This window comes from Aethalodelphis obliquidens, unplaced genomic scaffold (genome assembly GCF_003676395.1).
Source record: "Aethalodelphis obliquidens isolate GAN/ISIS:26980383/991018 unplaced genomic scaffold, ASM367639v1 scaffold31, whole genome shotgun sequence".
Lineage (NCBI taxonomy): Eukaryota > Metazoa > Chordata > Mammalia > Artiodactyla > Delphinidae > Aethalodelphis > Aethalodelphis obliquidens.
Genome location: NW_020837975.1, coordinates 16,768,305 through 16,781,764, shown reverse-complemented (window position 1 = coordinate 16,781,764; position 13,460 = coordinate 16,768,305). Strand labels below are relative to the sequence as shown.

The 13,460-nt window shown below is 42.2% G+C and overlaps 1 protein-coding gene across 2 annotated transcripts; it reads left to right on the top strand.

The window, feature by feature from the left end:
• The first annotated feature begins 972 nt into the window (after window positions 1–972).
• ENPP5 (ectonucleotide pyrophosphatase/phosphodiesterase family member 5) lies at window positions 973–11,655 on the top strand. Of its 2 annotated transcripts, none has more exons than XM_027127436.1 (4): window positions 973–1,042; window positions 3,707–4,570; window positions 6,061–6,237; window positions 9,410–11,655. In XM_027127436.1, the coding sequence occupies exons 2-4, from the start codon at window positions 3,742–3,744 to the stop codon at window positions 9,835–9,837; spliced, it is 1,434 nt and encodes a 477-aa protein (XP_026983237.1). In that variant the 5' UTR covers window positions 973–1,042; window positions 3,707–3,741; the 3' UTR covers window positions 9,838–11,655. The 2 variants fall into 2 exon arrangements, with proteins under 2 accessions (XP_026983237.1, XP_026983236.1); XM_027127435.1 differs by lacking the exon at window positions 973–1,042 and adding an exon at window positions 1,060–1,188.
• Window positions 11,656–13,460: the final 1,805 nt, after the last annotated feature.

Genomic DNA, 13,460 nt, shown 5'->3' with positions numbered 1-13,460 from the left:
CTCCATTTTAACGACTTAAGTTGTTGAAGCTGAAGTTGTGACAACCAAGCAGATATTATTGCCCATTGCATGGTGGTCAGAATTAGGCCTGGGAATTCTGTAGATGGACAAATTCAGAGGAGCTCAAAGTCACTGCTACAATTTATGATAAATATAGTTGGGACCAAACTGGCAAACTGTGCACATGCCTGCACTCCCTCTGACCTAAAAATACCACTGATTACAAAAACACCTGAAAAATTAATCCACTGTGGTAAGGGAGCAGAAGAAACAAGGCCAAAGAAGACTTCCTGAAAGAGGCATCAGACCTTACGTTCTTAGCTTTATTGCATATTTGGAAACAAAGCTAGGAGCAGAGTGTGGCCCTGCAGGCACCCATGTTGTCCAGTCTCTCACCCTGTGTAAATTAGCCCGATTGGGAACCCGGCTTGGTGTAATATGTGCATTCTTAGGTGCCACACTATTGCAGATCCCTCAGAGACCTGACATTGCCAAAACCTGGACAATAAACATTGGGGCTGCCGAGCTCACTAAATTAAATCCTTTTCAATTAGATTTTGCATCGTCCTATCGATATCCTGGGATGCTCAGGTGTTCCTCGGAGTAAAGTCCAGGGTATGGTGCCACCCATTTGTGGTAAGAAAACAAAACAAAAAAATGGGATAGCGCACTATGATCTCTCTGCATCACTGACTACAGGCACAACTGCCCGTCTAGAACAAGCACAGCGCATAAAGGTTTCGTGACCCGGCAGAGAAGGCCTTAGCGAGCGCCCGGCACCTTCGCCTCCCCGCCCTCGGGCCTCCCGGCCGGGTCCACGCCTCCTCGAGCTCCCCCGGCTCCCGCCCTATCCACCCTCCGAACCCCACAGCGCCCGCCCCGCTCGCGCTGATTGACAGGCGGGACAGCGATCCCAGGAGCCCGGCTTTTGCTCCGCAACCCCAGCAGGAACCGTCCCACTGTAGCCAATGGGAGCCAAGAGGCGGGGCCTGCGTCGGGCCTGCGGTGCTGGTCAGGTGCTCTGCGCTGAGGTGGCTTAAAGGTGAGGGACTGCAGGTTCTGGGGGGGGGGGGGGTGTCCCTTGCTCGCCGCCTCCCCGCTATTGCCCCCGGTGTGCGGGAGGGAGCCCCTCCAGGCCCTCCCTCCCATTGCCCCAAGCAGATGTGGACTGAGCGGATCGCCGCGAGGGTAAGAGTCCGGGAGTGTGGGAGGCTGGCCTGCCGGGGACCCACCCGCCTCCTGCGGGCTCCCCAAACTACCCTCCCACCCATTTCCACTGCACACATACCCAGAGCACGTTAGGGCATCTGCCAGCCTTGGTGGGCGGGAGGTTTGCGAATTGGAAACGTACCCTACCTCGGGATCCTTCCAGGAGCTAGGATGGAATCCCGGTGAAGAAGATGGGGCGATGCATCACCCTCCTCTTGATGTATATTCGCTCTACACACACCTGCTCCTCCTTCAGTGTCCTTCCTCTCGTTTCTTGGCGCCCCGTCCCTCCAGATTTCCAAGGCTGTCTGTGGGGGAAGGGTTGGAGGGGAGGAGGAACTGGAATGCAGCTCAGTGAAATCTGGGCCCAGAACTAGGGATTCCACTGCGCAGTGGAGCATTTTGTGCGTGGAGAAGAAATCAGATCTCCTTTCATCCCTACCCCCACTTCCCAGTTTGTTGCTTTATGTCATCGATGTGATGATGTTGTCTTACCAAACATTCCTAAGCTTGAGGCAACACTTAGCCTTTGTTTGTTTTCATTTGTCCCAGGAAAGCAGTTCTTTCCTGCTTACCACAGTTGCTGAATTAATTTATTAAAATAGAGGAAAATCAGATGTTTCATATAGTTGATTCTTTTTTAGCCTTAAATTGCATTTGGTTCATAGTATCCTTCCTTGTGTTAGGAAGGTGAAGGAGAGAAAGAGGAAAGGATCACCATTCTTAGCCAGAAATGTTAATAAGTATACTTGCAGTTCCTTATGGGAACTGATTATTCACATTCCTTCCAGGTTTTGAAAGTTTATTGCTGTTTGAGAAATAGTTTTTAAATTTAATTTTTGAACCATTGTCTGGAGACCAATACCTAAAACAATTTCAGTTTAAGCAACAATTTCAGTTGTAGGTATGCTGAAATCAATTAAAAAACAAAACAGAATTCTTGCCCCTGACAGCAAAGCAAGCACACCAAGCAGTTTTTATTTACCTGCACTTACAGCAAGGCAAGACAGGGTCTAATTTTGAGGTTTAAGTATGTCTTCAGCATATTCAAATTAGGAAGATGTCCAAAGCTGAATTCGATTGCTTTTTTTAATATCAATTTATTTATTTATCTATCTATTTATTTATTTTGGGGGCCGCGTTGAGTCTTCGTTGCTGTGCGTGGGCTTTCTGGAGTTGCGGCGAGTGGGGGCTACTCTTTGTTGCTCTGCACAGGCTTCTCATTGCAGTGGCTTCTCTTGTTGCGGAGCACGGGCTCTAGGCATGCGGGCTTCAGTAGTTGTGGCTCACGGGCTCTAGAGGCTCAGTAGTTGTGGCACACGGGCTTAGCTGCTCTGTGGCATGTGGGATCTTCCCGGACCAGGGATCGAACCCGTGTCCCGTGCATTGGCAGGCGGATTCTTAACCACTGCGCCAGCAGGGAAGCCTCTCAAGAGATTTCTTGACACAAAATACGGTTAGATCCAGGTTTCGGTGGGCTTATAAATACCTTCATGCAAGAATGGACAGCAGAGGGAGAGAACGGAAGATCCTTACTGGATTTGCAAACCTAATGGGAACTGACCAAATTTACCTATGTATTGTTTTTTCATATTATCTCTTATTAGCTTTCTTGAATAGAATAAAAGCTTTTTAGAAATATAGGCGGATTACCAACGACAATAACAACAACCTTGATCCCAAGAGATAATTTAATCCTGGGAAGTGCCTTTTCTACACACATCACTGATAAGACTAAATGTTGATGAATTTTAAGATTAGGAAGGCCAACATCAAGTTTTAGAATTACGTTTCAGTTTATACTTAGTTCATAATCTAATTGTTTTGTTTAAAGAAGGCTATGCTTTGATTGACAATACATGAATGCAAATTACATTTCTCAAATATATTTGAATGTCACAAATTTTGTCACTTCAGGATACCAAGTTAATCTATTTTCTCCTTTCTCTCGTGACATCTCTCACATCTCTTACCATGATGGACCAGACACAAGGCCTTGCCCTTGAAAAACAGAGGTGTACACATGTACTTTTAAAAAGTATTATTTTTAAATTTGCTAGTGCAAAGTTGCTTGTTGCTAGGTCCCTATAGCCCATCTAACCATAATGATAAATATGTCCACAGGTATTTGACTATATAATGTTTCTGACCAGGAGTCAGAAGTCTGAGTCAACCTGAAAATGTTTCTGAAAAGTTGTATGTAAATTATATCATCTTTTAAAATGATATCTGAGGAGCTTATTTACATAATTTCTTTGAGGAGTGTTTCAATAAATTCTTGGAAACTAAAACAGTTTCTAAAATGCAAATAGAAGTTTTAGCTTTATTTACACAGGGAGCCCCAGGTCTCTTGTTTTAAGATGAAGTTCTGCAGCGTAATCCTTCCAGGCTGTGATTTACGATGTAACAGGGATTACTCAGCACCGTCCCTCTCCGTTTTGGGTGAAGTATACAAAACAAAATGATTGCCATTAACTTCTATATGTTTCTTAAACAGATTGTCTTACACTGAACTGATCAAGTACTTTGAAAATGACTTCAAAACTTCTCTGGGTGTCCTTCATACTTGCTGCATTGACACTTTCAATTACATTTTCTCTCCAACCAGACCAGCCAAAGGTTCTACTAGTTTCATTTGATGGATTCCGTTGGGATTACTTATACAGAGTTCCAACACCCCATTTTCATCATGTTAAAGAATATGGTGTCCACGTGAAGCAAGTTACTAATATTTTTATTACAAAGACCTACCCTAACCATTATACTTTGGTAACTGGCCTCTTTGCCGAGAATCATGGCATTGTGGCCAATGACATGTTTGATCCTGTTCTGAACAAATCTTTCTCCTTGGATAATATGAACATTTATGATTCTGAGTTTTGGGAAGAAGCGACGCCAATATGGATCACAAATCAGAGGGCGGGACACACGAGTGGTGCAGCCATGTGGCCCGGAACAGATGTCAAAATACATAAAAGCTTTCCTACTTACTATATGCCTTACAATGAGTCCGTTTCATTTGAAGAGAGAGTTGCCAAAATTATTGAATGGTTTACATCGAAAGAGCCCATCAATCTTGGTCTTCTCTATTGGGAAGAACCTGATGACATGGGCCACCTTTTGGGACCAGACAGCCCACTCATGGGGCCTGTCATTTCAGATATTGACCAGAGGTTAGGGTATCTCATACGAATGCTGAAAAAGGCAAAGTTGTGGAACGTTCTGAACCTAATCATCACAAGTGATCACGGAATGACGCAGTGTTCTGAGGAAAGGATCATAGAGCTTGACCAGTATCTGGATAAAGACCACTATACCCTGATTGACAAGTCGCCGGTGGCAGCCATCTTGCCCAAAGAAGGTAAGTCTGAACTGACTGGGGGTCTGGGGCCTGGTCTGCGTGTGCCCAGTGCGATTGAGTGGGGGATTTTTGTTTCTGTGTCTTTCAAGTGTGCTTGCCTTTGTCATGGTAATATTCTGGGATTTAATCCTTAGTCTCTGAAAAGACAAACTCTCTTTTCTCAGAGTCTGATTTTTCACTTTTTCCTAGAATATTAAAACTGATACTCTCTCTATGTATTTATGGTAGTCGCGTTTAACCATTTTGGAGTCATTGGATATGGTGAAAGCTACAGCCTCCATTCTCAGAGAAATTGAGATGGGAAGATAAATACAAAATGTGCCTGCAGTTAACAGTGATTTTATGGAAGCCCTAAAGCCTTCAGTGGATCCTTAGTCAGGACCTGCTTAATAGGGAAGCAGTGGGGTATAGGAAGGAGAGAGTTTCGGTCGTCCTGAGATTTAGTTTTCTTATCTGTAAACAGGGGAAGTAGTAACAGTACCTCAAACTTTTTACAAACCTCTCCTGGAAGCCTCATACCAGCTCTGTCTCTCGTTATTTCTGTTTTAAAGATAGGTGAACAAGCTCAAAAGGTTTAACATCCCCAGGTCAAAAGGTAAGTGCAGAGCAAGACTCAGACTTGCAACTCCTGACGTTTGTTTTATCACCTCCTGGGGTCAGTCTAGGCATCCAATGAGAAAACAGATCTTGAAAAGCGGAAGAGCTCACAAATGAGAGTTAGATCCCTCGCAGGGGAATTAAGAGGATCATAGGAAACAGTGAATGTTAAAATAGGCACGTGCAGCGGCACACAAACATTTCTACCAATTCAATACAAAATAGCAATCTTCTGTGGTTCAGAAAATTGCATTAACCCTTCAGTTCCCCTGATCAAGTTGGTATGGTGTTCCCTTGTCGGCAGGGAGGAAGCCCCAACAAATGGATTTGAAAAACAAGAAAAGGATGAAAGATATTGCCCAGGTGTACTGCGTTTGAAGTTACAGGGAGTACTTCTGCAACGCCTCCAGGGTTTCAAAGAACGTTTGACCAACCCTCACCCTCCACTTACCGAATTTTCTTGTCTTGAGAGTCTCTATTTCTGTACTCAGAACTACCAGAACTTAGCTCTTTGGTTTTGTTTAGATGTTGCAGTGCCCTTGACATTTTACTTTGTGCCACCACTTAGTACCTGTGTGTGTGTGTGTGTGTGTGTGTGTGTGTGTGTGTGTATTTAATCTTTAGGGATTAGAGATTTCTGTTTCTGTAAAATGTCTTCTCTTAAGGTGAATTTACTTTAAGAGAAGATTATTTCTCAGTTTCCCCCACAAGATGATTTCCTCAAAGGGGATGGGAGTTCTAAAGTGTCTGGTGAGCCTTCATTACCTTGAACTTGCTGGCTGTCTACGTCAGTAGGATGTCTGCATTGATTGACCTGTGTTGCCATGGTTGTTTCTTTGGCTGTAGCAGTGAGTGTCTTGTTCTGACTGCCTCTCCTCATCCTTCTCTTTTAGGCAGATTTGATGAAGTCTATGAAGCACTAGCTCATGCTCATCCTAATCTGACTGTTTACAAAAAAGAAGAGATTCCAGACAGATGGCATTACAAACACAACAGTCGAATTCAGCCAATTCTCGCAGTGGCTGACGAAGGGTGGTATATTTTACGGAATAAGTCAGATGACTTTCTGTGTGAGTATGTTATAGTATTTCTCCCCATTCTGCATCGTTGTCTGCTAAAGTGGAGGCTAAGTGGGAGTTGTTTCTGCCGTATTCAACAGTCTGTTTATCGATTGAATAACTAGCTAGTGTCACACATTAATAGCTAAATAAAGATCCAATAAAGATCCCAATAAAGATTTATTGGGGCTTTAAAATGAGGTAACCTCCTAAAAGTGGAACATTTACTTCTCTTGAAGCCTTCAGACCAAAGAAAAGCACAGTGCCCTGTACTGCTTATTATAACCATTATGTTCCGGAGGAAGACCTAACTGAATTTTATAAATTGAATCATTTTCTGCATCGTTTTATACTCTGATTTCCAAAGAGTTTAATCTCTGTTTTTCTTTTCAGTTGCTAGCTTTCTAGTTTCTTTTGCGCTTCTGGCTCTACCAAATATAGGCCAGCTTTGCTTTACACCTTGGAAACATTTCTAAAAATAAGTGCATATTGGCATGGATAAAAATATATCAAGATATATTTTCCTAATGAATATCTAGTGGTATAATTTTGGAGATATTTCCATTGAATAAATTTAGAATATAATGTAAATCCTATTTAAAATTAAAGCATGCAAAATAAAGAGCTTCCTGCTATCCTTTTTTTTTTTAAATTTATTTTTGGCCACACCATGCAGCTTGTGGGATCTTAGCTCCCCACCCAGGGATCGAACCCACGCCCCCTGCACTGGAAGCGCAGAGTCTTAACCACTGGACCACCATGGAGGTCCCCCTGCTATCCTTTTTTCTTTTTTTTTTGCGGCACGCGGGCCTCTCACTGTTGTCGCCTCTCCCGCTGTGGAGCACAGGCTCCGGACGCGCAGGCTCAGCGGCCATGGCTCACGGGCCCAGCCGCTCCGCGGCATGTGGGATCTTCCCGGACCGGGGCATGAACCCGTGTCCCCTGCATCGGCAGGCGGACTCTCAACCACTGCGCCACCAGGGAAGCCCCCCCTGCTATCCTTAAGTGTAGTTTCCCCTTCTCATGTAGCTTTTAACAAGTTAGTCAAATGGAAAAGTCATCCACAGGATTTTTATTTTGCCTGTTATTTGCATATTTGCTCTCAAACTCCCCGCCCTTACCCTGCTCTGCTTTCTATCAGCAGTGACAGATCCCTACAGACTAAATTTCCCAGGCTCCTTTGCTAACTGGTTTCTGGTTCAGTTTGGTCAATAGAGGACCTTTGCAGGAGTGTGGAAGGCTGGAGTTTGGGAGAAAGCCAGGGTATTTTTCCCCCACTCTCTCTGCCCCAGGCTGTGTCTCTAACAGTGACTTCATGTCCTCTGTGATCCCAGCTCTGGACGACTTCCTGCTCTATGGCCTCAGTGCCTACTGGGTAGTCCTGGCTTTGGGGTTCTGGGGACACTACCTCTTCCTTCTGTCCCTCCAGCGTGGGGGCCATGGGAGGTTCCCACTGTTCTACTCACTGGGTAACCTTGCCATCCCATGTTTGCTTCTGAGCTTCAGCACTTTCGTAACGAGCCCCCATCTGAAATTCTCTCTCTTGGATGCGTTCCACTTTCTCAGCTGATGGAGATATTAACACACACTACCAATCAATTCACTGGGAGTTGTTTCCATTCTGTTACTTGAATGTTGAAGCAAGCACATGGTGTCAACACTATCTAGAAATGTTCTTTTAGGCACTGGTCCTTGATACATATAAAAGATGAACAAAATGTCCCTTTAGCTAGAATTGGGTTCCCATCATGTTTATTGATAAAGAGAAAAGCAGTTGCCTGGCCATGGCATTTGTAGAGCATATGTAAGGCATATTGGCAGATGTATACAGGTACATGGGTTCTGGTCCTGAAAACAGGTTTTACATATAGATAATAATCTGTAAAACAATATTTGATCAGGCCAGGAGAGCTGTTTTAAGAAGGCTTTTACAAGTAATTTCCTTGGCCAGGAGAATAGTTGCCACCTTTATATGTTCAGGTTTTCATGTATTGTGCAGGTAGCTCTTAGGTTGGAGGGGTTGCTCAAAAAAGAACTGCTATCTCTGAGGAGATTGAATGACAATTTACAATTAACATAAATGTAAGTGGCTCTCTTGAAATTCTGGTTTGGTGAACTACACATACTAGATGAGTCACACCTATTTTGAGCAGAAAACCTTAATAGTGCTCCTATTTCTGTTACATCATGTTCAGCGTAATTGTCTATTCAACAAATAATTAAGTACTGGCTACTACAGTCCTCAGCCTGAGTTCTATAAGAGAATTCAGCCCTAATGTCCAAAAGCAGTGGTTCTCAAAGTGTGTTCCCTGGACCAGCAGCACCCAAATCACCTGGGAACTTGTTAGAAATGCAGATTCTTGGGCCCAACCAGATCTACTGAACTAGAAACTGTGAGGGTAGAGCCCAGCAATCTGTGTTTTTACCTGCACCCATCCCCCTACCCCGGGGTCTCAAGCTTGAGATTCAAGTTTGAGAACCTCTGCCCTTAGGCATCCATTATTAATAATAGACAGTATTTAAATACTGTCTACTGGATCAAGCATTTATTGTAGGGGCTACCATTATGAAACAAAGTCCCTCTTCATGGGAAAAGTTTTCTAAGTCATAGTGAGTTCACTTCAAATCTGATTTTCTAGTAAGAAGTGTGATATGATTTATCTTTGCCTCCATGATTAGAGTCTAGATCCAACTTTTCATAGACATGAGCACAGCAGTCATCCAATCAATTACAAATTATATAATGGCACATTTCCCAAGGTTACTATCGATTAATTAACTAGAATAGCACAGTCCCGTCAGATGATTCCTAGTGATTCATAACTCCAGCGTTATTTTCACTTGAATAATAAACTCAAAAGAATCATGGCGGGCTTCCCTGGTGGCGCAGTGGTTGAGAGTCCGCCTGCCGATGCAGGGGACACGGGTTCGTGCCCCGGTCCAGGAGGATCCCGCATGCCACGGAGTGGCTGGGCCCGTGAGCCATGGCCACTGAGCCTGCGTGTCCGGAGCCTGTGCTCCAAAATGGGAGAGGCCACAACAGTGAGAGGCCCGTGTACCACAAAGGAAAAAAAAAAAAAAAAAGTCAAATTAGATAAAATTTAAGTTCACAATTTGATGATACAATTATTCCATTTTAATACCATATGGTTGGCTAACTTGTTCATGCATTTTATCTTCACAGTAGGCAACCACGGTTATGATAATGCATTAGCAGAAATGCATCCCATGTTTTTAGCCCACGGTCCTGCCTTCCGAAAGAATTTCACAAAAGAGGCCATGAACTCAACAGATCTGTACCCCCTGCTCTGCCACCTCCTCAATATCACTGCGGTGCCACACAACGGATCACTCAGGAACGTCCAGGATCTGCTCAGTTCACCAACTCCAAGAGCAAGTCCTTATACACAGAGCCCTCCTCTCCTCCATGGTAGTGTCAAACCAAGAGAAAATGAACAAGAGGAACCATATGCTTATTTCATAGGGGTCTCTCTCGGTAGCATTATAGTTATTGTGTTTTTAATAATTTTCATTAAACATTTAATTCGCAGTCAAATACCTGCCTTACCAGATTTTCAGGCTGAAATATCTCAACCATTATTACAAGCCTAATGCTCCTTTGATGTGGAGATTGCATAGTTATGTCAGTGTTTAAAGGTTTCAAATTCTAGGAAACCAGCTTCAAACATTTGCACAGACCATTAAGCAGTTACATACATATGCAGAGGCAGTCCTACACACACACACACACACACACTCATGCACATGGACCAAAATACACATACCTGCAAAGGATGAAAGATGGGGAAGTATGTTTCCATTGTCCTCTCTGGCTTCTGGTAGGTAAGATCCTGCTTTATTTGGACTTGGCACATACAATGTATATATTTAACAACTTTGCACTATTTGAAGTACCTTACATATTGCACTTTAAATTAGTCTCCTAATGGGTACATTTATGTGAAATGCACTTTATTGACAATTACGTCTGATAACTCGGTTGAAAAAGACAACTTTTGCACCCATGTCCCAGAATACCTGTTATTCCTTGTTCAAACGGAACGAAATTTCTAATAATTCCTGAATACTGTAGAAATCTACCTATCTTCTTAAATTGGGAGAGCATGAAGAAAGTGAAAACTGTTGAAAATGAAATGTGATGACCTTTGAACACTGAATTTTGAAGAGATGCATTCCCAACAGCAGGGTGCATCTGTGGGCACTCCTTGTCATATTTCTTTGCAATGGACATGGGTTTTCATTTACTTTTTCCCCCCAAAAAGAGATCCAAATACTGACGGATTCATTCCAGGTATGTTGTTTCCATCATGAAATTCATTATTGCTGTTTCCTGATTAGTCATTTTACTCTGATTTTAATAGTAAGACACCATGAGACCTCTACTCTGTAGGCTTGAAAAAAAAATAATAAGACACCATGAATATACATTTCTTTCCTCTCGAGTCTAGCACTGGTCTGACTAGAAGGCATCAGGCACCACCTCAGCAATATTTTCTCTTGCTCTGTAATTATTTGCTTCCTTGAAAACGAAATCACTATTAATCGCATTACAAAATCAGATGAGATAAAACAGTGTTTTCTTTCTGGTAATCTGTAGTGACAGAGCACAAGCATCTTTTAGATTTCAGGATGTGAAGGTCTGGAATTGCAAGAGAGCACAAACTACATTAGGGAAAATGTAGGCCACACAATCCTTGAAAAGAACTGTGTGGAGCTTGGGGGAAAAAAAATTAGACAGAAACTTGGGGGAAAAAATTAGGCAGGGCCATTGTTTGCAGTGTACCCAGGACAATGCTAAAGGGTGCCTGGTGGCAAAAAATAGTGAAGCTCCTAGAGGTAACAGGTAATTGAAACAAGAGGAGCTGAGGTTATAGCCTTGTTTCCTGAAATATCTGAATATCCACTCACCAAATGCTCAGTGGACTCAAAGATGAATCCAGGTTCACAAATAGACTTTACCTCCTGGGTAGGTTTTTTCACCTGCCTGTTCATCTCAGCTTCCCATTCCCTTCCATGGAAAGATGTGCCTTAGATCTCTTAAGTAGGCTGGTTAGGGAGAGGGTAGTGTTACCTATGGTTTCTTAGAGGAAAGAGAAGGCCCTGGAAAGAATAGCTTTCCTTGAAGAAAATAGAAACCAGTTTATAGACACGTGGCCCACAGAAAATACTGTGATTTTGTGTATATTTATGCACCAACTCGCTAAAAGTAGGTAAAGTGGTAAATGTATTCCAGAAAGGATAAACTAGATGTAAAGAACAAAAGTGGCATAGTGAAAAATATAATTGAAGTGCTTCCTAAAATCAGGTGAATGAATTATTTTTTTTTTATTTTATTTTTTTTGTGGTACGTGGGCCCCTCACCGTTGTGGCCTCTCCCGCTGCGGAGCACAGGCTCCGGACGCGCAGGCTCAAGCGGCCATGGCTCACGGGCCCAGCCGCTCCGCGGCGTGTGGGATCTTCCCGGACCGGGGCACAAACCCGCGTCCGCTGCATCGGCAAGCGGACTCTCAACCACTAGCGCCACCAGGGAAGCCCAAATGAATTATTTTTAAATGATGATACCAGTAAACAGTGTTAGCACTTAATTCTCATGTCACCAATACAACCTCTAAATGGGATAGAATGGAATCGCTGGAAATGTACTATAGATGAAAAAGCTGAGAAGTGGGATGGTAGATAGCAGACTCCTCAAGAAGTCTGAACTCCGGATTAGACATTTTACAACATGTGACCACGCGTATTGGCTTGCTTTGTAGCGATGAACTTATCTGCGTTATTGAGATGCCAATCTAATGACTGAAAGATGAAACTGGTCTATTTAAAAGCATTATTATTCAAGTGCTCTCTGTGTATTTAAACTAATTGTTGCATTAAATTCATTTTAGAGGGTGCTATTACCTTAGTAGTAAGAAGAGAGTAAATTCTGTAACACTGATGAAATCATGAAAATTCTGATATGAAGATTTGATTATTGAATGGTTTCCTTTATCTGCAGATACTTATTTTCCTGTAAATATCAGCAGGAGAGTTTACCTGAAGGAAAATAAAATTTTAAACTTTGCTGGGGAAATATCTAGTCACTCATCATTTTTCGATAGTTTCATTGTTGTTTTGGTTTTATCTGCATGTCTCTGTGGTCAAACTTTGTATGCAGTCAACACAAATGAGCATATAGAAATAACATGTAGACCAGCTAATCTTCCTAACTGTAAGTAAGAACTTTTAAAAGGTCCCAGGAATGGAATCCCCCCATCACAACACTGACATGTTTGCTCTAAATCCTCTGTCGTCTATTTTGAAGTTGATTAGTTGATAACGATTTTTCTTGTTCAGCATGTATTTTGCAATGTCTTCTCCCTTTGCCACCTGCCATTTAAGTTGAAAATTGCTTTTCAAAATGCTTTCTGTCCTCTTAAGTAAAATTAGGATCGATTCTATTATTAGTTTCAGTTTCTTACAAGAGCCTATTTCTAGAAAATCTATAGTTTTCTTTTTTTGATGCTATTTTTATCAGGTTTGATATCAATGTTATATGCCCCTCAAAAACTCATGCTTTTTTTTCTACAACACTAGTTTTATGAAGCAAATATAACAGGGATAATCAAACCCAACCAAGGGGCACTAAAAGAGATCACTGTTTTGGGGGCCTGAAACTTTTTTGTAGAATAGTTTATACTTTCTCAATCTTTAATTAAGAAATTGGTTTTAATGTTCTTTCTCTATTGGAATCAATTTTATTCAGTAAATCTGGCATCCAAACTTCGGGAAGCGCAGGGCCTGGGAAATGGTTCTGGATCCAAGGACCTTAGCCCAGGAGTTAAACCATGAGGAGACAAAAGTAATTTGTTAGTACAAAGTTTTACCACTTTTGAAATGCTACAGAACTCTCTTCCAAAGTAAAGTGCCTTTTTTTTTGTTTTCCCACAGTTCCTAGAAGTATTCAATGAATGTCAAAAGAGGAAATTAATCACTGCTCTATTAGAGGAAACTTTGTTGAATCTATATTAGAAAAGACGTTAAATACTCTGGCCATGTACAAAACTAAGTTTAAATACTGTAATCCCGCCCTCACCCTGAGTGTTTTGTAATCACCTTTTTTCAAACTTCTTCCTGTCTACTGTAAGTCAATAAATTACAGCTCTAGAAACTCTGCAAAATTTATCTTGGCTTTCTTTCCAGTGATGTCCTTATGTTGGATTGCATATTTATACACT